This window comes from Heterocephalus glaber, unplaced genomic scaffold (assembly GCF_053883595.1).
Source record: "Heterocephalus glaber isolate CG9 unplaced genomic scaffold, H.glaber_assembly_v1.0 deba00001707, whole genome shotgun sequence".
Lineage (NCBI taxonomy): Eukaryota > Metazoa > Chordata > Mammalia > Rodentia > Bathyergidae > Heterocephalus > Heterocephalus glaber.
In genome coordinates, this window is record NW_028258427.1 from 2,261,473 (window position 1) to 2,286,812 (window position 25,340).

Sequence of the window (25,340 nt, forward strand, 5' to 3'; positions counted from 1 at the left end):
GTCCTGGTCCAAGATATCTAGGGGTTATTTCTCCCTGAAAGCTGCCTTGAAGTTGTTCACACTTTTTACCCAGCTCCAAGAGACGTCATAGCTTTCCTTATGGATTACTCTGGGCAAGTGATGGAGGATTAGCAGAATGGCCTGGAGTGGCTTTCAGCAGGGTACGGCCAGCTGACACACGCCACTTCGGTTTCCAAGGAGCCCAACTATCCCCACTCACGCACGGCTGATGCACTTGTGTCTAAATGTGGTGTAGTCAGGGCCCTGGGCCAGGTTCAGGGCAGGAAATAGAATGCCACCTCCATCACTAGGGAAACAATGGTCTAGTGCATGCTTTATACTGAGGCCAACAAGAAAGCTCAAAGGGACAGTCAGCTGAGTAAGGGAGACCAGAGGACAACTTGCAGGAATCTTGTCTTGAGTTATAACTGTTGACAAGCCACTTAGCTGCCCCCGCTTTAAGCCTGACTGAGTATAAGATGGAAGTAACAATATTTACACATCTCACTGGAGATTTACGAAAACAACCTTTCTGACAGACCACTTGGGATCCATGGATGGAAGGTGGTATGTAAGTGCAGATGATAAACTCATGTGTTTGTGTTTCCAGCAGTGCTTTAGGGGCATGCAGACCCTCCAGAAAACACTCTTAGAGTCTAGTAGGAAGAAAAGAAAAACAATAAAAATGAACAGCTCTTGGTTTTAGGTGCATGGATTTGTCTTTGGTTTGTACAGCTTTGGGGGAATTGTATGTGTAATTCAGACTTCAGAACTGTTTTTCAAACCTGTTGCTGTGATTAATAATACAAGTGCTTAAATCATTTGATAATATTGCTAGTGATTTTTCCCAAATGTTTACCAACTTTCCTTTTAAAAAATTCCCCAAATAGTTCTACTTTATAGTTTATGAATTGTGCATGAAGTCTGGAACATTTCTTCCCAAGTTGGATGGGGGATCTATTTAAAAAATAAAGCACAAAGCGTTCATCTTTCCCGATGAGATTTGCTGTCTGAAGAGACTCTTGAGCCTGTTAAATGTGGGACCAAGTAATTGACCTCAGACCTCCCTATAAGGTTATTAAATGTTGTTTTCTGTCAACCAGGGCCTTGAGGGAGTTTACTATTCTGTGTTCTTGGTTAATTAAACTCTCTCTGGTGCATATAGTCTGTCTAGAATAATTCCTGTGGGTTTCAGTAAATGATGACTACTAGAGAAAAACAATTTTTGTTAAATAACACAAATCATGCACTCTTTTTTGTTGTTGTTGTTGTGGTGGTGGTGGTGGTACAGGGGATTGATGAACCCAGGGCCTCTGCCCTGAGCTACTTTTTACTTTCCCTTTTGAAATGGGGTCTCACTAAATCACTAAGTTACCCAGGCTGGGCTCAAACTTGTGATCCTCTTGTCTCAGCCTCCCAAGAGAAGAGATTATAGGTGTGTGCCACCATTCCCAGCTCACCTCTCTTTAAAATTAGAAAGAAGATGGGCCGGGGATTTAGCTCAGTGGTTCCATCGCTCAAGCACAAGGTCCTGAGTTCGATCACCAGTACCAAAAAAAAAAATTTAGAAGATATAAGAAAACTATAGAAAATAAAGATAATCTATAATGTCTCATGTGGAATTAAACATACTTGAATCCATGCATATTTTAAACAAAAATGGGATTCTAACAAAAGCTACTGTTATTTTGCATCCTGCTTTTGGGGTGAGGTTTTCAGCTGTTGGATCTGGAAAAAGTGTCACAGATCCCTAGAATCTCCTGCTCACAAGGAGAGATCAAACTTCTGTTGCCAGTTGTGTAGGTTGGGAACAAGGCCTCGGAATTTAAGGCAGCACTTGTAGGAGAAATTTCAAAGACTTGTTCTCTTAAATATTGCTCTACTTCCTTAGCACTCCTGTGTTTTGGCAACATGGAAGAACACATCCTGGAAGTGGTAAACATTTGATGACTTAGCTTGATCCTAGCCCTCCCAGTCCATGTGCACTCTGCTGCCAGGCCCATCCATCTCCTTTCCCCCTTTTTTTTCATGCTAGCAGGAATTGATTAAGGCATAAACCATATGCAGTGCAATACACACACACAGACACACACACTACAGCCATGAAATTTGAACAAACACACACACCCATGTGATTACCACCCAAGATAGAAAACATCTCCAGCATCCCAGAAGTAGCTTTTTGTCTCCTCCAAGTCAAAACCCCTTCCCCAGTTAATTACTTCCACCAGTTCTTAAACTGACTTTGTCATGTTACTCCTCACCTCAGAACATTCCATCAGGGAGTGTTGTCCCTCTGTCTTGCTGCTTCGGATCTAAATGTTTTGGGTCTCAGTGTTTCTGCCTAATTTTCCTGCTCTACCCTCCTCAGGCCCCACTTGCTGAGTCAGCTGGGCCTCCACTGACATCCTGAACAGAGGACAGCTCCTACCCTGTCACCCCTCGTGACCAGGCACCACTTGGAGCTTTATTTGCTCTGTCCTCACTAGAATTGCATTTCGCTGGCCTTCCCAAGTGACAGCCATCCTTCAAGGCTGAGCTCAATTTTCTCCAAGAGGTCCTTCCCAATTTCTTTGCCTCCTTTTATACTCTGAATTGCCTGGTAGCAGGTAGCTAAGTTTTCTGTAAATACCTGACACTCTGGAAGCCCAGCTGTTGTACCACTCGTGCTTGTGACTCCTGATGGTCATTTATACCTTGTAGCAGGTATTTTCTCAAATGCTTTTCAATCACTGTCAATCATGGCACTGCCTGGGGGTCTCTCAGTCCCCAAGCCCCGGACCTTAGGGCAGATAAGATGAAGTCACAAAGCTATGTATGTGTTGTTAGGGCTAGGGGGCTTCCAGAAACCCTCCCCACTGTGGTATACACAAGCTCAGGACTGTAGAGCCAAGCCCGAGGCTCAGTTCCCTCTCTGTGAGCTGCAGTCTCTTCATGAGTCAAATGGTGATGATAATCCATCCTCTTCAGATGTGCAGCAAACATGAGGACACACGTCAGAGTATTACAGATGGAAACACCTTGGCAGTGTTAACTGGTAGACAGGCAAGGCGACGTGCTGGCATGAAACTGGCTGGTTTCGTTCCAACTTGCAAATGTAATTGAGTTTCTGAATTGATAGTTGGCAGATGCAGCCCTCTAAAGACAAATTCAAGTTGTAGACAAAAAGGAGAAAGTTTTACTTAGAGTACTTTCAGTTTTATGCAAACTTAAATTTGGCTGCCCGAACTTAAATCCAGGCTCTTACATGGACTTTGGAAAGTGCCTTTTCACTCCAAGCTTTGCAGGTCCTGGGCTCTGGTCAGGCTCAGAAAAGTGGGCTGCTATCAAAAGCTTTCAGCCCCTTCCCTGGATCCTATCAACTATTCTAGGCAAGCTGCGGTCACAAAGTAATATGTGTCCGTCTGTCTGTGTGTATGCCAGTGTGTGTGTAGAGCTTGGTCTCTCCTAGGACACTCTGGGATGACCTAACCAAGAGAACCCTCCTCTTCCTTCACTGTAGCCTGCCCCAGTTCTTGGGGATCCTGTACCCCTTCATTGCTTCCTGAGTAGTTTCCTTGGAGAGACAATAACTAGAGTCTTGCAGCTTGAAGGCCACTAACCAGGCTCCCAAGTTCCCAGCCAGGGCACATACAACCCTGTGGAAGAAATGCAGGAGTTCCTCCTCATTCTGCTGCTGGTCAAGACTTTCTTCTGTCCTGGTGTGCAATAATTCCCAATTCATCTGGGCCGCTGAACCAGGATTGTGGGTTTTGAACTGAGGTGAGTTTTGCCCTAGGACTCCTTCTCTCTCCCCCTTCTTGGACCTCACAATGTTTGTTTCACAGCTAAACACTCTGCTAAGTGATGCAGGAAGTAGGCCCCCAGGAAGGCAGATACAGCCCAGCAAGGCAGATAACCAAGTGAAGCCTCTGGATACCGTGGGGCCTGGGACAGGGTCAGAGATAAGCGGAAATGCCAGGCTTATCGCTACTCCCTGAGTTCTTCCAGAGAAACCATTCTGGCCGGCCAGCCCACTTCATTCCCAGTGCTCAAGGCAGCTGGGCAGAATCCATCTCCAGGCGGAGTAAACACTGGTCTGGCACAGCCACAGCTGCTGCAGGATGGGGACTCTGTGCCCCATTCCAACACTGCAGGGTCCTAGCACCAGAGGCCAGCAACGGACATCAGATTACACCCAGATATTTGCGGTAAGAGCAGCTCCATGCCAGTGTGCTTTGAAGTAGGAGCCTGAAGAACAATTGGAAGGTCATGGGACTGAAGGAGCTCCGGTGACAATTGTTACCCAGACCTAGGTCCTCTTGGGCTAAGAAACTTAACAGAAAGCTTTGGTTGCCAGGAACATTTTGAGGATGGTCACCTTGGGCCTTTCCTAACTAACGTGAGGTGCAGTGGGCAAATGATGCCAAATGCAGCTAACCCTGAAGTCTCATTAAACTCTGCAACGCTTCCTGAGGTTCTTTTTCATCTGTTTTCTTTTCTGAAAAAAGCTCAGCTCAGTTGAGAGCATGTTTGTACCTTCTGAATAGATGGCAAATGAGGGTGCATGTGGGAGAGATGGGTGGGGATCTGGGCTGGGCCAGGTGATGGCTTAGAACTGTAGAACCATCCTCCCCCTTCCTGCTCTCTCTACCCCACAACAAGGTGGTTGAGCACACTATCTTGGGGCTTCTCAGCTGGGGCAGGAGGTGGGAAGAAAGTGGGGTTGGTTTTGAGGATGGCAGTTCTAATCTACCGTTTTAAGAGCTAAATGCATGATATGAGTGTTGTACTTACATCATACTCAGGCAGCCCTGTGAATATTGTGCTGTTATGAGCCTCTTGAGCTGTGTTCAGAAAGGTGAAGTTCGGCTGGGGATTTAGCTCAGTGGGACCATGCCTGCCTTGCAAGTGCAAGGTCCTGAGTTCGACCCCAGTACCAAACAAAAACAAAAACAACAAAAAAAACAGAGAGGTGAAGTTAGTTCCAGGTATGCAGCTGGCCCATGAAACATTTGCATAATGTAGAAAAGAGCACGTTTCTTTTAGACAACTGCCTCCCCTCTCTTGGAAAATGCTCATAATATTTGATTTTGTTAGAACGAGACCCTTCATTTCCACATGCATTGTTATAAACACAGAAATCAATAAAATGTCCCTTAGATGCTGTGCCTTGAATTCTGCCTAACCTGCTTCTTGTCCTGGTCCTCAGAGCAAACATGTGGAAGTCTTTTAGTGGTTTCTTCTATTTGCCTCCATATTTCAATATTGGCTGTCTCTTATCTATGGGCTTCTTATTAAGACAAATGAAGACTTAGCTCTTATACTTCCTGCCCTCCCTCTTCCAATAGATTATATTGCTGTTTTTACTTAGTGAAGTGTTTGCAGTATTAATAGCTAAAAATATTCATTGCAAAATCAATTATTATATTATAATATCATTCTTTGTGGTAAGAACTCTGATTTTCTTGACCTTTCTAATTCCTTTTGTTCCCCCTTTGCCCTGTCTGCCATCACCCTGCTGATGGCTAAATTCTGAGCTCTTCCTGTGTGTCAAGCGCTGCTCTAGGGGCATTAAAACATTCTCCTGTTGGGCCAGGGATTTAGCTCAGTGGTTCCGCCACCTGCCTCCCAAGCACAAGGTCCTGAGTTCGATCCTCCCTACCAAAAAACAAAAACAAAAAAAAATTCTCCTGTAACCCTCCCACCAACTCCAGGCAACTGCATGTATAGTTATTATTTTTATGTCACAGAAAAGAAGTGCAGACTCAGGGAGGTTAAGTAAACACTGGCTACAATTCTAGCTAATAACTGGCAAATGCAGGAGTTACACCCAGTCTGAGCCATGCTCTTAATATTGTATACTGTCTTTTCCCTTTCAGAATTCTCTTTTTTGGGGGAATTTTCATTCACCTGTTTCAACTTTGGGCCAGAAGTTGCTGTCTCCTGAATTATTGATCTTCCTCCTCCTCTCTTCCTCTCTCTCTCTCTCTCTGTCTCTCTCTCTCTCTCTCTCTCTCTCTCTCTCTCTCTTCTCATTAAAGGACTTTCCTTAACGGTTCATGAAGAAATAAAAGCAAAGAGTACATAGATTTTTGGGGATCTTTGCAAGTCATAATACTTTTCATTCTATCCTCTGACAAATTCTGAGGGGAAATGCTTTCTGATATAGAATTCTATATGGAACCTATCTTCTAGCATCCAGTTTTTAAGATGAGAAGTCTGATGTTATTCTGATTTCAGTGATTTTCTTTTATTTCAGAGAGCTTTTGTAATCCTTTCTTTATCCTTGTGGGGTGTGGCGGAGCACGCCTGTAATCCTAGCTACTTGGCAGGCTGAAGTAGGAGGATTGTGAGTTCCAGGCTGGGCAACATAGTGAGACCTTGGCTCAAAAACAACAACAATTGAGGCTGGGGATTTAGCTCAGTGGTTCCACCGCCTGGTTGGCTAAGCCCAAGGACCCCAGTTCGATCCCCGGCACCAAAACAAACAAACAATGACAACAAAACCAAAAGAGCAAAGGGTGAATTTATCCTTCTAAATTTGCATAATATTGCAATATTTCTTTGATAACTTCTTTCACTTTTTCTCATTTTTATTCCTGAAATTCCAATTAATTATATATGAGACCAGCTGGATCCAGAGTCAAACACCTTTTCTCTCCTTATGTATATGCCTTTATTTTTAAGTTCCATCTTCTAAAGTAATACTGTTATTTTCTAATCCATAGCTTAGAGTTTTGAAATTTAACTCTCATATTTTGAATTTTCAAGACCTCTCTTATATTCCATGGGATGTTTTTCCATAACATCCTCTTTTAATGGATGGAATCATCTTTCACATACTTTCCCGTGGCTATGAATGATACCCTTTTTGAAATTTTCTTCCGTTTCTCATTTTCTTTGTTTCCTCCATGATTATGTTTTTATATTTTTTTTAATCTCCTCTTTTTATCTTGGGGACTTTCTTGGAGTGCCTGTTAATCCTTTTTTGCCTATGCATGTTTCAGAATAAGGTACTAAAATCTGGGTGGGTGGGGAAGGTTTGTTAACTGCTTTGGTTTATTGAGCATGATGAAGTGGGGAGCTTCTGCGGGATCCCCCAGTGCCAGTGCATAGAGCTATTATAATATGGACCCAGAAATAGACTGGTGGGAGGTGGGTTCCTGGCCATGTTCCCCTGTGCAGAGGTGTGGGGAAAGAGGAGTGGACCAGGATTTGGTTTCTCAGTGTTGCATTTCTGATCCACCCGGGGTCTCAGGGTCCAGAGGCTTCTCTGGGTTTTTATAGAGCAGACTGGCTCTACAATTGTGTGTATTCATCTGTTCCTGGTCCAGGCTGTGGTTTTCTGTTTCTTGTTTTTCTAGTTACCTCTCCTTCAATAGCTTTCCATCTTCCAGAAATTCATTGATAAAACTTATTCACCAATGGCTCCTCTTCCATTCTCTTTGTCATTGACAGTATGTATTTATTTTCTTCCTTTACTGTCACTCTAATTGGATCTCTGGAGAGAAAAGAGATAAATATGAGAGGTCAATCTTTCAACTTGAGTCAGAGTTTTGATAGCACTTTAGAGTGAAGATGTTGCAATCTCTCTCACTCCGTGAAACCCAAGATTGTAAGGTAACCAGAAGACCAGGGAAGAATCTTGAGGTTCATGAAAGCTAACCCTACCTTAGGGCATGCAGAGAGGCCAGCCTATCTTTTTTTTTTTTTTTTTTTTTTTTTTTTGGAGTGAATAGGCAGCCATCCTTGGGGAGGGCAGCCTGTTTATTGAATACAGAGGATACACTTACAAACTGAGTACACAAAATAAATAACTGCACATTCTCCATCCAGGGTCCATGGGATAAAGGCCCAAGACTCCAAATTTTCTTGTCCTACTCTTTGGACCAGGCCTACCCTGGGCAAGAGAGGGAGCCTATCTTTTTGCAGAAGTGGACCAGCTGTCCAAGAACAAAAAAAGTGTTACTGGATTTGATGCCCCATGTCAGTCTAGTGCAGCTGCCTCTTCTCTTGTCTTCCTTCTCCTATCATGGGGGTGTGGGTCCTCCTCTATCTTCTGAACAAGTAACATTGCCCAAGAAGCATTGCCCCATACTTGCTGTGCCCTGTGTATCAGTGAGAGTTGGGGAGAAGACTCAAGTCAGCCCTCAGGAAACTCGTGTGCACAAGCTCATTTCTCCTGAAGGCTGAGGACCAAAAGGGATTTAAAGCTGGTTTTCTTGGTTATGACTTTTCATCAGAGAAGCTTCAAGAACTTCTTTGAGTGTGTTTTGAACAGGGATCACAGAGGGTCCTAGAGCACACTGCTGGGGCTCATCAGGGTTTCCTGTCCTGAACTTTTGACTGCTCTGGGAAAGCCAATCTACTGCCTCCCCTCAAGAGAAGACTCTCCACAGTCAGCTCCACCGGGCGCCTCCCCTTAGTTCATCCCTCCAGTACCACGGTACCAAACACCAGCTGTGTGAATTGCCCGAAGGTTGGTTTGTCCAAGGTAGGCAGGCCAAAGGGGCCCTGCTCTGTCCTCTGGGAGGTTTGAGGTGGCTCTAGAGCAGTGGATGGCTTCAGAGGTCCCATTGCTAGTAAATGAACTTCCTTATACACTTGCTGGTTAAAGGAGACTTGGGGCAAATTCTTTTGTAATTTAAACGACTAACTTTAGAGATAGATTTGTGTATGGGGCATTTGTTTGTTTCATTTGGACTTTCAATATCTTCCAGAGCTTTGGTAACCCAACCCTTTGGTTGATCTCCATAGCAGTGATAGTAGTGAAGCAGCCTGTGTTGGTAGAAAGTCTGTCCTGGAGAGTTCTGTCTCTGTAGACTGATGGGAACTTTATTTCACAAACATTATTGGCACCAACTGAGAGAGAGACCCTGGGCTGGGCTTTGGACTTGTAGAGATTTATCTATGCAGCCATTTCCCAAAGTTTGAGTCAGGAAATCCTGGTTCCACAGGGAGGTATTAAGTATGAATTATTGTAGGGGAAAGAGTGGTCCTCCTCAGATGCGGTACCTTTTGTATAGCAGATGGGTCCTGCCTAAGACGGGCTGCAATACAGTGTTCCCTAATTTTTTTATTTTTTTATTTTTTTGGTACTGAGGATTGAACTTGAGACCTTACGCTTGCGAGGCAGGCAGTGGAACCACTGAGCTAAATCCCTGGCCCAGCCCTAATTTTTTTATTAGCACATGTTTGCAGTACATAATGATTACTTTTGTCATGGGGAGTTGGTACAAACCACATCTTAATTCTTTTCATCCCCTACCCCTTCCATCCCTCCCTGAGCCTTCCATCCCTTCATTCTCTTCTCATTTGCAAAAGCTCGATTTTCATTTTTTTCCTCTCAATCCTTTTTTCATCCCATTTCCCTTCCCTCTCTCCCCTCCTTACACTTCCTCCTCCACCAGTTTTCCTTTCCATTTAAAAAAGATCTCCTACTTCCTATTTTATTTTACTCTTTACTTAGATTTTGGGTTTCTCATATAAGAGAAACCATACAATACAATATTTAAATTTATGTGTCTGTCTTATTTCACTTAACATTATGGTCTCGAGGCTAAACCCATTTACCTACAAATGCCTCAAGTTTATCCTTCTTTACAGTAGAGTTGTACTCCACTGTATGTAAATAACTGCATTTTATTTATCCTTTCATCTGTTGATGGGCATATAGGCTGTTTCCAAGGTTTAGCTATTACTAATTGTGCACTATAAACATGGGTAACACTGTGGTATGATGCTTTTAACTCTTTTGGGAAGACCCAATCAAAACACAGGCAACTAAAATGAATAGATATTTCTTGAAGAAAAAGTACAAATAGCCAATAAATACATGAAGAAATGTTCAATGTTGCTAGCCATTAGAGAAATGCAAATTAAAACAGCACTTGAGATTCCATGTTACTCCAGAAAACTAAAACTCGAAATTCCATTTGAGCCAGCTATTCCCTTCTTGCTACCTTCCTAGAAGAGTTAAAGTCATCATATCAAGATCTAGCTATTATGAATTGTGCTGCTATAAACATAGGTATACATGTATCACTGTAATATGATGGCACTAAAAGTTTTAATTGACAGTTTTAGTTTTTTGAGCAACCTCCATACTGATTTCCAGAGCGGTTGTACTGGTTTACATTCACACCAACAATGTAGAAGGATTCTTTTTTCCTCGCAGCCTTGCCAGCGTTTATTATTATTTGATTTCTTCATGATAGCCATTCTTTCTGGAGTAACTTCTCAGATCTGAAGTTACATTACAAAGTTACTAATAAAAACAGCATGGCATGGAAACAGACATGTGGATCAATAGAGGAAACAGAACCTCAGGCACGTTCAGCTGTTTGATCTTTGACAAAGGGTCTGAAAGCATACACTGGAGGAAAGATATCTTCCTTAATAAATGGTGCTGGGAAAATATGCACATGCAGATTTTGAGTCTAGACTCATATATCTCACCAAAATAAAAATGAAGCAAAGATCTAAATGTTAGAAACAATCTGTTGGAAGATAAAATAGGTAAAACTCTTGAAGACATAGGGGACTTTCTAAACAGAGAGAGCCCCAGTGGCACAGGAAATGGTACTGAGAATCAACAAATGGAATCATATCAAATTAAAAAGCTTCTGCACAACCTAATTTCTTTTTCTAAGGACTCTTTCCCTCCCTTTCTCCCTTCTCCCCTGCCCTTCTTTCTTTTCTTCCCTTCTTCTTTTGCAGTACTGAGGATTGAACCTTTACACTGAGCTACTTTCCCAACCCTTTTTTATTTTTTATTTTGAGACAAGGTCTTACTAAGTTGCTAAAATGCTAAGGCTGAATTTAAACTTGGGATTCTCCTGCCTCAGGCTACTGGAGTGCTGGGATTGTCTGTGTGTGCCACCGTGCCTCTGTGTGTGTGTGTGTGTGTGTGTGTGTGTGTGTGTGTGTGTGTAAATAATCACAGTGGCTAAAACAGACTAATGCTATTTTGAGCAGGCCCTCGGTCAGTGATGGCAAATCTTTTAGAGACTGAGTGCCCAAACTGTAACCCAAAACCCACTTATTTATCACAAAGTGCCACACTGCAATTAAACCTGAATATTGAAGCTTTGGTTTAGAAAAAACAACTGTTATCTAATGCTCGGCCGCTAGGGTGACTTGGCTCGTGTGCTGACAGAAAGGGTTCTGGGTGCCCACTGTGGTTATGTGTGCCACAGGTTCACCACCAATGCCGTAGGTCATTCTACCAATGACACCCAGTACCTAGGAATGGTATGGACTTCCATGTGGGCTGCTTAGGTGCAGCTATCCTAATACAGAATGGGGATGGAGAAAAAAGAGTTGTGGCCAATCTGCATTTATACAGCAAGCACATTGTATTTGTAGGTTACCTGTGGCTTAAAATAGCAAAGCCACTGAGTGGCGCTTTTTTTTTTTTTTTTTTGGTACCGGGGATCAAACTCGGGACTTTGCACTTGCGAAGCAGGCAGCGGAACCACTGAGCTAAATCCCTGGCCCTGAGTGGCGCTTTTGGATGTCAAATTTCCAGGTTAGAGTGTATCATAATTACTTTTACTCAGAAGGGGGACACTATGGAGAACACACCCCTCATCCTACCTGCAGACCTCACAGGTTATGGTGAAACAATCCTCAGGAGACCTTGTGCCTGGGTGACCTTGGACACATTTCTCTCTGTGCCCTGCTTTATCCTGATGAGGGGTTAGATAAAAAGAATAAGTCAGACTTCACTTTGGTGTTGTTGGGACTCAGGTAGGTCCCTTGTGTCCCACCTCAGCGATGACCTGAGCATCTTGCACCTCTGCTTCTCTGATTTGTTTTTGATGCTTCTATAAAACTTTCATTCAAAATGAGTTTCCGAGGCTAAAACATTTAGAAAGCAGAGGAAACATGAGCCTCATTGTCCTCGGGACCTTGCTGAGTCTGTATCAGTGTAGAAAATGGGTCTTGATACCTACATAGTCATTATTGGACCACAGGGTCACTGGTAAATGACCCCCAGTGGCTTTGCAGGGAACATGACCTGTGGGGTGGAGCTGGCAAGTAGTCTAGGCTGTTGTTCCTTAGTTCTATTTCAAGTTACAAGTGACTAGTGACTGAGGGCCCTTTTTGGGAGGGGCTGCAGACTCACCCCACAGGCAGTCTAAACTCATGTTTCAGGCATTGGCAAAACAGTTTTTAATTTGCAGAAGCATCAAATTTTTCACCATGGCAAAAGTTAGACATTGGTTGAATATTCTATTTCTTTCCATTTCTGTCTTGCTCTCCATTATGAATTAGATGTATATGTAGTGGGTGGGACTTCATCTCCTCAGTGCCTGAGATCCCTGAAGCCTCGCTGTAGAATCCAGCTCATAGATGTGTTACCTAAAGGACCCTTTTCTCCCAGCCTTTAGCTTCAGCTGCATGAACCCCTGCCTAACCTGGGAAAATTCTTAAAATGTTTGCCCATCAGCAGCCTCTCAAGAGAGGAATGTTCTACACTGCCATGATGTCAAAGGGGCCCCAAGGAGAAGGGATCTGGGCCAAACCGAGCTTGTTACTCACAGCCCATGGCTGAGTGGGAGATAAGCAAGGCAAAGGCATGGAGAGAACCCAGCCCTCTGAGCTCCCTACACAGCCCCAGTTGTCAATGCACGTTGGAGCTGCAGGGTGAGACTGTTAGCTAACAAGGACAATGGTCTCACAGATGCTGCCTAAGTGAAAGCCACAGATTTGTGGCTTTTCTATTTCCTTGCCCTAGCCCTTCTCTAGCCTGAGTCACAATGTCAGGAGCCTCCAAGGAAAGTCTGGGCTCCCGAGGTCTGCCAGTGTTGGGCAAGGCCTGCCTCACTGCCATGGACAACAAGCTTAACGTGCTGAATGAGAAGGTCGACAAGCTCTTGAATTTCCAGGAAGATGTCACAGAGAAACTGCACTGTGTGTGCCGGGGCATGGGCCACCTGGAGCAAGGCCTGCAGCGACTGGAGGCCTCTCAAGGGCTGGACCTGGCGGGAGCTGACTGTGCTTCTCCAGCTGATGCTCAGGCTGGGTGGCCTGAGGTCCTGGAGTTGGTGAGGGCTGTGCAGCAGGATGGTGTCCAGCATAGTGCCAGGCTTGAAGCCCTCTTCAGTATGGTGGTGGCTCTGGACAGGGCCATTGCTCTGGTGGGTGCTGCGTTCCAGAACTCGAAGTTGGTGGATTTCATCATGCAAGGGAGGAAAGGCAGCCTGGCTGATGGCCCTGAGGAGGTTGGTTCTGTTTTCCCTGTCCTGGCTTGAAGGGAGGCTCAGGTGTCTGTGGTGGGGGACTGGCGGTTCTGGCCAGATAGCTAGTCTTAGAAGACCTAGAGGGATGCTTTCCCCTTCTTGTGTTCCTGTGTGTTCTGCTGATGCAGAAAAGGAGAGATTGAACCTTAGAGGTCACAGGTGGATTTCCAGAAAGTCCACTGACTGTTGCTCTCCCAGGGAAAGGAAAAGGCAGTGTGTTAGCCAGGACTGTGGGGTCTTGGGCAGCTCCAGGCAGCCAAGATGTAGGGGACAATGATAGTTAGGGAGAGGAGCGCATTAAGCTTCTTTAACACTTCTGGGGCTTCTCTTCCCCTCAGAGGTCCTTCCTGCTCTTTCACACCTGGGGTGGGAGACAGATGGGGAATGGTCCATTACCCCTGAGCAGAAACACAATCCCCCCTTCCTGTCCCAGCCTTGTGCTTTGTCCCAGAGTGAGTGGAGTGAGCAGCTGCCTGTGGGGAGATAAGTGTTGACAGTGGCCCATGGGGGACAACAGAGGCAGGAGCCAGAGTCCAAGGGTGGAGGGTGACATTTCTGGAAGCAGCTGTTCCCAAAGGTTTCATAATCAAACCTGCTGGGAGGAGAAAGATGGGGGTGAAGTATGTGGCAGAAACACCCTGTTTGGGAACAGCTGAGGGTCAGCCACTTAGCAACACTTAGTCAGCCTGGAGCAACTGTTTGGGATCTCTGCTGTCACTGACTAGCCTCTGGCAGGGAATGAGTTGGGGTCTAAAAGGGTTCAGTTTGTACTGACTATCAGCTACTGAGGCTGTCGCAGGAAAACAGCAGGGGGCCTTTCCAGCCCAGCCAGGCCAGAGCTCACCTGTGTAGCCCTCACCCTTCCCACTCCCTGCCCTGCAGCACCCCCCAGAGAAGCCCCCACCCTAGCTGTCTCCCAGGCTGGATGAAGTGACTTCTGCAGTGGCTCTTGCTTACTGATAACCAACCTCAGCTTCAATAAAGAAAATCAATCTAATAAATAAATCCAATTCATAGCTTTAAAAAGAAAATCAAATTAATATGCAGAAGAAAAAATACTCATGATGCAGAATGCCGTGGGTTATTTCCTCAAATAAAACAAAAACAAAACCAAACCTAGGAAAAACACTCATGTAGAATGAAAAGAATCCATTTCCCTCCTATTCCACCCCTCTGTCCCTAGGACAACTTCCCTTATACCCACAAGCAATTATAGGTACCAGATTTTTCTAAATTCTTTCAGATATAGACTCTGCATCTGCAAGCACTTTGATACAAATAATGGCTTCATACTTTGTTTTGTTTTCACCCAAATATTACCCACAATGTGCTTTCTTTGATTTTTTAAAAAATTTTTACTTAGGGCCGGGGATTTAGCTCAGTGGTGCCGCCACCTGCCTCGAAAGCACAAGGTCTTGAGTTCAATCCCCAGTACCAAAAAAAAAAATTGTACTTAATGTATTTTGGGCATTGTTTCATATTTATACCTAGAAAATTTTCTTGTTCTTATTTTTTTGTTTGTTTGGTACCGTGGATTGAACTCGGGTCCTTGCACTTGCACAGTAGGCGGCGAATCCACTGAGCCAAATCCCCGGCCCTTGTTCTTACTTCTTAAAGTTGCAGAGTACATCTTGGGGAATGTGTCTTAATTTGCTAGCTAGTCACATATCATTGTTTATACTGTTTGTCATCTTTAGCTTTTAAAAATAATGCTGCAGTGAATATCTTTAGATGTATGTCTTTGAACACAGTATGAGTTTATCTGTATGATACATTCCTAAGAGGGGAAATACTAAACCAAAGGGTAAACTTGTATTGATTAAAGCCAAATCAACGTTGAAAAAAGTTATTCCAACTTAGCCTTCTAACCATTACATATGGGAGTGCTTATTGCCTCCACTGTGGCTAATAAAGCATTGTATCCAATTTTTAAAATTCCTTTCCTGGCTGGTAAATGTAAAACAAGACCTTATTGTGGATGTATTTTAATATGAAAGCCTTCAAACATTTATAAAAGCAGAGATTAGTACACTCATTCCTTGTTACCCACGGGGGATTGGACCCCATTTGACACTAAAATCCACTTATGTTCAAGTCTCTTATATGAAATGACACAGTATTTGTATGTAATTTATGTACCTCCCCATCCAGAAATCATCTCTTGATTACTTATACAATAATAATACAATGTAAATGCTATGTAAATAGCTGTTGTACTACATTACTTGCAACTAATGAAAAGAAAAGGTCTGTACATGTTCAGTACAGATGCAGCCTTTCCCCTCAGATGTGTTACATCTAAAGTTGGTTGCGTTCTCAGTTGCAGAGCCCATGGATACAGAAGGCCCACTGTGTAATGAACCCTGTGACCTATCTCTCACTTCATCATGGCCTGAAGACCAAGGGCATTTCATCAATTCACCACCCATTTAGCCCTATCTAGATTATTTTAAAGCAAATCTAGGACTTTTGTCTTTCATAAACATTTCAGAGAGCCAGGGATTTAGCTCAGTGGTTTCGCCACCTGCTGTGCAAGTGCAAGGACCTGAGTTCAACCCTGGTACCAAAAAAAAAAAAAAAGAAAAAAAAAAAAAACCGTTTCGGAGTTTATATCTAAAATATATGGGCTCTTTTTAAAAAGCTAAGCATACATGATTATTCTATCTAACCAGTAAAAGGTGATAATTTCTATTATTACCAAAGTTGGTGTTCACATATTTATGCTCTATAAAATTTCTATAGTTTGTTTGAAACAAATCAAAACAAGGCAGTTGGTTATATGTCTCTTGAAAGCTAACTCTTCTTTTGAATTCATAAAAAATTTTTAAAGCTTTTTACTAAGGAAAACTTCAAACATAACCAAAACAGATAGAATGATATATCTGTAGTTTTAATTTATATTTCTTTCATGTAATTTATGTTTCTTTTACTAAAAGATTGAACATCATTTATACATTTAAAACTCTTTGTATTTTTGTTCATTCCTTTTTTTTTTTTCTGCCTTGTTCTTACAGATTTATAAGAGCTCTTTATATATTAATGAGGTTAGCTGTCACGTTGCAAATATTTAGGCATTTCTGGATGGGGGAAGTCATACAACTACTCTTGATTTTTGCTACATTTCTTGTCAGCATTGCTCCACTGGGCACTTCATGGGTCACTTTCTGGTCCTTGGGTTTCATACACATATTGGTAACTATCTACAGGTGAGTCCAGTCTCTGAACTGGTTGTCAGCTGCTTGTTGGCCCACTATGATATGAAGCCTTTACTTCCCAAGCTGGTCTTGAAGAAAGTGTTCAGAGGACAGATAGTGAACTGATACCCAACCACAGCTATTTAACACATTGTCAGTGCTGAAAACTGAGTTATGGAGGCATTCTGGAGACCTTCTTTGTGTCTTCTAAGAGAGTAGGGCCACAGTAGTCATCTGTGGAATTGAATTAAATCCTAGCCCTGGATGTTAAATGTGAAAATTATTCCAGAACTTTGTAAAGGTCATGTTTGGATCTTTTGAAGTACTCAGCAGCACTTTGGTTGCAACAATGAATTAGATTATTTCTAGGGCCAGGGATTTAGCTCAGTTCCTGCGCCTGCCTTGTAAGTGCGAGGTCCCAAGTTCGATCCCTGGTACCAAAAAAAAAAAAAGATTATTTCTAAAAGCCAGGGGTTCTCTCAGGAAAGATAAATTCAAGTTCAAGCCAGGGGTGGGCCAGAATCATGGTCAAGCTGTTCAGAACCATCAACCCCCTGGAATGGTGTTCAAGGTCTCTTCTACTTCTGCACACACAAACAAGGCAATTGAGTCCTGAAAATAGAGGCCTGGCTCCATGTGCTGTGTGTGTTTACGTGTGTGTGTTTAGGCTTGCGTGCACTAAAGCAGAGGGAGGGAGAGGACAGTTTGAGCGCAATAAGGTCTGCCAAAGGACAGTCCCTTCTACTGGTAGGGTGAAATAGGAGAAGGTCTGTGAAAATGCCAGCTGTTCTCCCCAGCTATGGGGGTGGCAGGACAGAAGACTAAGCCTGCAGAAGAATAAGGGACAGCTCTTTGCTGAGCAGAGTCTGTGGCACATCAATGGCATTGTTGGTAATCATAGCAACAGCAGGTAGCATTTTTATTAAGTGCCTACCACATGCCAGGCACTGGGCTGAGCGTCTACATGTGTTGTGTCCTTACCATTCACAGGGCAAAATTCAATGTCCTGGAATCCTGAAGGGGTGAGCATGGGTAATAGGACTGCAGGAAATGGGAAACTGTAGCATAGGAAAAAACAGCAAACCAAACCCTCAGCCCATGAAGACATTTGTGATCAGTGATGTCTATAAGCAACTCAGGAACTGCCCTAGCTGATGTTTGCTATCTGAGCATAGATAATTGCCAGATCTTTTGATTTTTTTCAAGAGAAGTAAGGAAATCAGAATTTTTTTCTAATTAGTTTAATTAAGGCATAAGAATAAAATAATACTTATTAAGTATGATTTATATACAATAAGCCACAAACACACACACACAAACTATGTATATTTTAAGTATACAGTTCAACAAATGTGTACACCCAGCTAACTACCACCACAATCAAAATATAGAACAGTTTGGCTGGGGATGGAGCTCAGTGGTAGAGCACTTGTCTAGCATGCACAAGGCACTGGGTTCTACCCCGACACTGAGGAGAAACAGACACACACACACACACAAATTCTATCTCCCCTACAAGGATCCTAAAATTTTAGTCTAAATACACAGATATCTAACGTTGGAAATAAACATTTTTAAAATGCTGCACAAGCCAAACAACATAAGCCTGAGCTGTTTTTGGTCTCAGGGCTCCCAGTTAAGGACCTCTGTGGCCATGGAAGGAGAAAGGCCCTTATTGGCGTGTCTCGTGCCTGGGGGCCCAGCCAAGGCTCTGGGCTGTGAGCAGAGCTGCTGCTGTGACCTGGCCTGGGAGTCAGAAGTCATATTAGGGACTTCACCAGTCAGAACCTTGAAGCCCCTGAAAGCGCTACGGCCCAGCAAGAGGTGAGCGTGTGTAGGATATTTGCTTGAGAGCTCCCTGTTTCAGCCTGAAAGCCCAGGTATGCTAGGCTCTGGTCTTGCACAGGCTCAGATTTAAGGGAGAGCTGCTGAAAGTTCCCCTGGGGCCGTACCTGCCATCTTTACACAGTGGGTTCCTTTGACACTGATGGCTCTTGGCTTCAAGCAGGACAAAATCACCAGCACTGTTGAGTACTCCATAGATCCTAGTTTGCAGATGTGAACGTGAGGTACAGAGAGCTTACGGAGCTGGACTAAGTGGTGAGGATGGGTAAGGTGAGCTGGCATGTTTGTGCTACTGGCCTCACTGCATCCTGGAAAAGAGTGACCTTGGGGTCTGCGAGGAGGCTGCCGGGCAGACCGGAGTCATTGGCGCAGCACTCCTTCCCTGCTAAGCACGGATTTAATGGAGTTCAGGATTCAGAACCCCTGTTTGGGGCTAGGCCTGCAGATCACCAACAATAAATAGAAGGATTGGAAACAACTTGAGTTCTGGGTTCGAAACTGGGCTCTTCTTTTAAGTTTTATAGCCTTGGGGAGGCCTTGGTGCCTTTATCTCTAAATGATAATATTTAGTAGTATTTACCTTAATATTTAGATGGCATTTAGATAATATTTAGATAGCATTTACCTACTAATATTACTGTGACAAGATGCCTAATAACCTAAATACCTTTATCTTAAGCACATGGTAGGTGGTCAACAAAGGTTTACGACCTGATGGATGTTGGTGACAATGATTTTTTTATGGTCATTATTTTAGAACAAAGAGCCAGTGGAAGAGAAGGAAGCAAAACCAAAGCATGGGCTGAGCACCAGGGGAGTGCAAGCTGCCATCAGGGGGCATTGGGAAGGTGAGTGGGCCCATTTGCTGTTTCCTATATAAAAATACAATGATATCACCCAAAGTGTGACCAATGGGAAATTGTTGAAGCTGCTTTTTTCTTTTTCGGCAGTTCTTTTTGTCTTTATGTGTACATGATTGCAGATGTCCACAGTCAATTGCAATGTTTTGAAAGCACTTGGAGCTGGGCATTATGGCACATGCCAGTTACTGATGATGCTGAAGTTGGAGGATTGCTTGAGCCCAGGAATTCAGCCTGAGTGACACAGTGAGACCCAGTTTAAAAAAATAAAAGGAACAGGGCCAGGGTTTTAGCTCAGTGGTTCCGTTGCCTGCCTTGCAAGCACAAGGTCCCGAGTTCAATCCCCAGTACCAAACAATAAAAAATAAAATAAAAGGAACATGGCCAGGTGTGGTGGCACGCACGTGTAATCCCGCCACTTGGGAGGCTGAGGCTGGAGGATCACCATGAGTTTGAGGCCAGCCTGAGATGCTGTCTCAAAAAAAAAAAAAAAAAAGAAATCACTTGGAATAGCTCCTTTCCATGTAGGCTATGCCACCAACTTAATAATAAACTTTATTTTATTTCATTTTGCTTTACTTCCTATGTAGAAAAAAGTGCAGCTTACTGCCAGCTTTCATTTAATTTTACATAAATACCTTGAGGCTGAGGCAAGTCCAACTGATTTTTAATGTGAAAATAAAATATAAAAACTTTTTTTAGCTGGGTATGGTGGTGCATGGCTGTAATCCCAGCACTTGGGACACTGAGACAGGAAGATTGCTGCAAGTTTGAAGCCAGGCTGGGCTGCACAGTGAGTTCATGGCCTGCCTGGACTGCACAGCGAGACCCTGTCTTAAAACAACAACAGGGCCTTGGGCTGGGGATTTAGCTCAGTGGTTTTGCTGCCTGCTGTGCAAGCACAAGGACACGAGTTTGATCCCTGGTACTAAAAAAAAAAACAACAACAGGGCCGCCTGCCTCGCAAGTGCAAGGTCTTGAGTTTGATCCCTGGTACCAAAAGCAATGACAACAACAAAACAGGGGCCAGGGATTTAGCTCAATGGCACCTCGCTTGCCTCGCAAGTGCAAGGTCCCGAGTTCAATCCCCAGTACCAACAAAACAAAAAACCAACAATAAAAAAGCCAAAACACTTTTCTTGGAGTCATTGCTAAACAGAACTTGTCTCTAATCCTAATGTAGCAGAAATATATATATATATATGGTGGTATGGTGATGCATGCTTATGATCCCAGGACTAGGGAAGCTGAGCTGCTAGATCACCTTGTGTTTGAGGCCAGCCTGGGCTACATAGTGAGTTCAAGGCCAGCCTGAACTATGTAGTGAGACCCTGTCTCAAAACAAAACAAAACAAAACAAAACGTAAATAAATTTTCATTTATTGAAAAATTTTCTATCATATTTACGTGGTTCCTGTTGCAAATGGCAGAAGAATGAGACCATCCGAGCAGGCTAGTAGAAGGCAACAAGGCACAGACTATTCACTTGAGTATAGGCTGACTGAAGGCAACAAAGCTGTCAGTGGCAAACAAAGAGAAAGGAGGGAGTTTTATAGGGGATTGGGAAGGGATCAGTCACGTACAGGGGTTGGAGCAAATATTTGTGGTTGGAGTCCATGCAGCAGTCAAAGCAGATGTCTGGATATTACCAGGTAACTTGGCACCAGGAAGATGTTGTGTTATACTTTGTAGTCTTATCTTTTTTCCATAACATCCCATTCTGTGTTCTGTCTGCCTGGAGAAATGGCTCAGTTTGTATCTGGTTTTTAGCCATCTTGAGGAGCAGCATGTTTTATTGAGGGCGGCAGTTTTTTCATCTGCTAAAAACTGTAGTTTGGAATTTAACAACATATTCATTAAACAGGTCATGGGCAAATTAAGCCTGACCGTTCCAAAGTCAAATTGACAAAGCAAGGTACATTAGAAGAAGTCCAGCTTCTGTCCTTGTTTTCTGTACCATCTTCTTCGCCCATATATAGCCATCTAAAAATCTTTGTCTTGGGCCGGGGATTTAGCTCAGTGGTTTTGCCATCTGCTGCTCAAGTGCAAGGACCGGAGTTTGATCCGTGGTACTAAAAAACAAAACAAAACAAAAATAAAAAGCTTTGTCTTCCCATTGAGCTCCAGTCTATTTAGTGCACATTGTACGTGCTTATATGCACACACACGTGCACACGCGTGCACACACACACACACACACGCACACACTGTTCTCCCTTCTTAGGTAAACAGCTTCTAACAGGTTCTGTATCCCAGTTCTCCACTTTCCTTCTTTTCACTTCCAGTATATTCTGAGATCATTCCACATCTGCCTATAATGATAGTAATTTCTCATTTTTTATAGCTATGCAACATCCCATTGTGTGGTTGCTCCCCCTTTCAGACAACTTCCTGACAGTCATTTAAGTTATTCTCAGCCTTTGACTACTACGAACATGGGACAATGAATCCACTTACTTTGCAAAATCTTTGTCATAGACTCTTCCAAGTGTGAATTGTTTTTACCTTGCCTGTTTTCCTGTAGAGACCCAAAGGGTGAATCAGCCAGATGGGACAGTGGAGAGGCTGCTCCCCATCAGGGCATCAGGGACAGGAGCTGACCTTCTCTCCCAGGTGAGGATCTCATCAGGGCACGAAGATGGAGTTCCTAGCCCAGGACCGATGTTCCCTGGTGACCTGCTGCTGCCCACAGAAGCCTGTGCCACAGCTCTGGAAACATCCAGTGAGAACCCTGGGAATTGCCTGGAATCATCTGCAGCACCTGACAGGGTTGGTGAGGCTCCCACTAGCCAGGAGGTGGTATCTGGTGCAAGACAAGGAGCATCATCCAGCAGGCCTGACACTCAGCTTTCAGAGGAGGGCATGAGGTTGATGTCAGGGCCCATCCCTCTGTCTGCAGTACCTCTGACCAGGATGGCTCACAGTGGTGGAGAAGTGCCTTGCAGGTAAGAGGAGCAGTTCTGTGCTTGGGGAATTGTAGGGAACAGGGGAAGGGGACCTTACCAGAACCTCTGCAGTAAGTCCTAGTCTCCTGTGAGCCACGGCAGCAGGAAAGGTAGAAAAATAAGACTGAGAAGAAACTGAGCTTTGGGTCTGATCAGCGCTGCTCTGGGCAGCAAAGACAAAGACTCCTAGCTTGCAGCACCATTTATTCAGTACATTGGGAGAAACAAAAGTAACAAATGAATATGTAGATTTCAGTACTTCACATTGGGATAAACAAGGTATAACAAAAGACGGGGGGGGGGGGGTAGCTATGGAAATCTAAGAACAATGAGGAACTTTGCAGAAGAAGATTTGGTCCCTCCCAGAAACTATGCAGATGAAGATTTGGTTCCTCCCAGGGTGTCTCCCGCAGGTGTGGTCTTGCCCTGGAGCATCACAGGATCACTAAAGTCTCATTGTGACCCAAGGCCAAAATGGAATTATGTCTCAGAATGCCATAGCTGGCCTGTAGGCGGAAAGAACTAGGCCTAATCAAATGATTTTTCCCTAGAATTCTGTAGCATTGCTCCCAACAGGAAATGGAAAAGATTAACAGCTGGCCTCAGCTGCAGCATGGCCAGTGGGCCAGCCAGAGACGTGTTGAGTGACTGCCATATGCATAGGGCTAGTCCAGCTTCCTGGAGAGAAAACCCCATGTTTGGGAGCTTCGAGGACTGGTTTGTACCTGCTGCCCACTAGATTACCTAGGGAGATTTAAGAAACACTGATGCCCAGAGATTGTGATTCAGTTCTTCTCGAGTGAGTCTTGGGCATTGAAGTTTTTGTTTGTTTGTTTGTTTGTTTTTTCTTCTTGTTTTCTTAAGCAGTGTTGGGGTCAAGCTCAGGGTCTCGTGCATGCTAGGCAAGTACTCTACCACTGAGCTATAGCCCCAGTCCTATTTTAAACATATTTGTTTGTTTGTTTGTTTGTTTGTTTGTTTTGTTTTGTTTTGTTGGTACCGGGGATCGAACTTGGGACCTTGCGCTTGCAAGGCAGGCGCCAGAACCACTGAGCTAAATCCTCGGCCCTTTAAATATATTTTTAAAACACTCTCTAGGTGACTAACAGGGAGCAGGGTTAAGAATCGTCAGGTCGGGCTGGGGATTTGGCTCAGTGGTTCTGGCTCCTGCCTTGAAAGTGCAAGGTGCTGAGTTCAATCCCTGGTACCAAAAAAAAAAAAGAATCATCAGGTCTTAAAATAAATAATAACAATTTAAAAATGGGGCTCATAGAGTACTTCCACTGACCAGGCAGACCAAGCAGGGGCGGCACATTTTGCAGGGATCTCTTTGTTCTCACAATATGCTCAGCAAGCAGGGGTGGTTGTTGATCCCCATTTTACTGAAGAGGAAACAGGCTCAGAGTGCTGTGACCACCTAGCGATTCAGATTGGGATCTGAGTCCAGTTACTGGTCTCCAGAATCAGTGACCCTAACTACCACACTGGTTCCTCAGGCCAGCTTTTAATTAAATCCTAAATAATATGGGCATGGGGAAGAGGAACAGGGCAGGCTGGGTCAATCCAAGAGTGGTGCTTTCAGGAGGATTACATTGAATGTTCTGGAGGTAGAATTGTGGTAGCTGATGCTCAGGATGCTCAGAAGCCTGCTGACTCTCAGGCCCTCCCTCCTTCTACCCCTCTGAGGCCATATCCTGGTGCCAGAGCTCACTGCAGGGTACTGGGCTTTCCTGGGTTTTTTTCAGAGGAACTTGGTGCCCCTGTGTTGTTGTGCCCAGTTTACGAAGTCCCAAAGACCACCAGGAGGCCGTTTCCGATGTAAGCACACGAGGGTCATTTATTCAAGCTTAAGCAGGGACTCTCAACTGTCACCGACACAGCGGATCGAGATTGAGAGCCCCGAGTTCCAAATTAGCAGGGTTTTTATAGAGGTTACAGCAAGCTTCAGTCATTAGCAGCCATATGATTGGTTAACGTTTAGCAAGTATGAAGTGTAGAATTTTGATTGGCTAGGCTCATTGGGGGTTGAAGGGGATTACGTATAGGTTTTTACAAGAAAAATGGGGACAAAGGTTAGTGGTCTACTGTCACGTACTGATGGTCAGCAGACATCCTGACTAATGGTCATGACCACCTTGTGTGGATAGTCAGCACGTTAACAGATTGTCCTATAGATAGTGGGCCCAGGACACTTGTTTCTAGAGCAAACAGATGGCTGAGTAATGAGCTTAGGAATCTTGAGTTACAGATCATGTCTTTTGTCCCAGATTAAGCACATTTAATCATTAATTTGAAAGAACAAAGGAGACTGCTCCATTTTGGACAAAATGGAGTCATTCTGGTCTCACATTAGCAAAATGGAGTCACTTTTGGTCTCACAGTGTCTGCCCTGGGCTACCCTATACTTTGAGACCCCAGAGCCTGGCTCAGGGAGGTGATCTGGTGTCTGTTTGCTATGGTGACTGGCAGAGCAGTCCAGATTGTTTGTCAGCCTTTGTTCTGGAAGGAAATGGGGGCCCAAGGGAAGGATTCCTGGCAGGCATCCCTGGGCCCAGGTCAGGGCCCTAAATATGGAATCTGGGGCTGGGGGTGAACTTTCCATGAACTTGTTAGGGGGCCCAAAATGATTCTGAGTGAGAAGAGAAGATCTCTATCTCAGTTTCAGCCCATGAGCTGAATTCCAGGCACAGTAGACCTGCAACATGTGGAAAGAAATAAGGAGATTACTACTTGCCCTCCTTTCCTAAGTGCGTGAATATATTTTCAGGAAAGTAGATTTAAGTTAAGGGTCAACTGTGATTAGTAGGGGCTTTCTAGGTAGAGTGTGCTAGGGCCATATCTGAACTTGGTGACACTGAGTGATGTAACTGATTGGCAATGCCTGCCATGGGTATATTCTAGTAAAAACCTTTGGATATGCATGCGATGAAATATCATTCAGCCTTAAAACAGAAAGAAATTCTGACAAATAGTGCAACACGAGTTAACCCTGAGGCAACATACTAAATGAAACCATTTGCAAGAAGATAAATACTATATGATTCCACTGAGATGAGGTAACTAGAGCGGTAAGAAAGCTTACTGTGGAGTAGTTCAATAGTAAGAAAGCTTTGGACACTAAAAGTGACATGTGTCTTAGTTACTTTTTCTTGTTGCTGAGCTAAAATACCCAACACCCAAAGTTAAAAAGAAAGGTTTGGGCTGGGGATTTAGCTCAGTGGTTCCGCCACCTGCCTCAAAAGTGCAAGGTACTGAGTTCCATCCCTG

General features: G+C 44.0%; 1 protein-coding gene across 4 annotated transcripts in view; it reads left to right on the top strand.

The window, feature by feature from the left end:
* The first annotated feature begins 364 nt into the window (after positions 1-364).
* Mylk3 (myosin light chain kinase 3) overlaps positions 365-25,340 on the top strand; it is a 48,909-nt gene continuing 23,933 nt past the window's right edge. The window contains exons 1-3 of one of the 4 annotated variants that reach the window (XM_004873888.3): positions 365-571; positions 19,026-19,116; positions 21,653-22,073. In XM_004873888.3, coding sequence (XP_004873945.2) covers positions 554-571; positions 19,026-19,116; positions 21,653-22,073 — 530 coding nt within the window. In that variant the 5' untranslated portion in view covers positions 365-553. Of the gene's footprint in view, positions 572-4,011; positions 4,191-12,597; positions 13,212-18,223; positions 18,248-19,025; positions 19,117-21,652; positions 22,074-25,340 lie in introns of those variants that run through there. The other 3 variants (XM_004873887.3, XM_004873886.3, XM_087199361.1) reach the window with 3 other exon arrangements.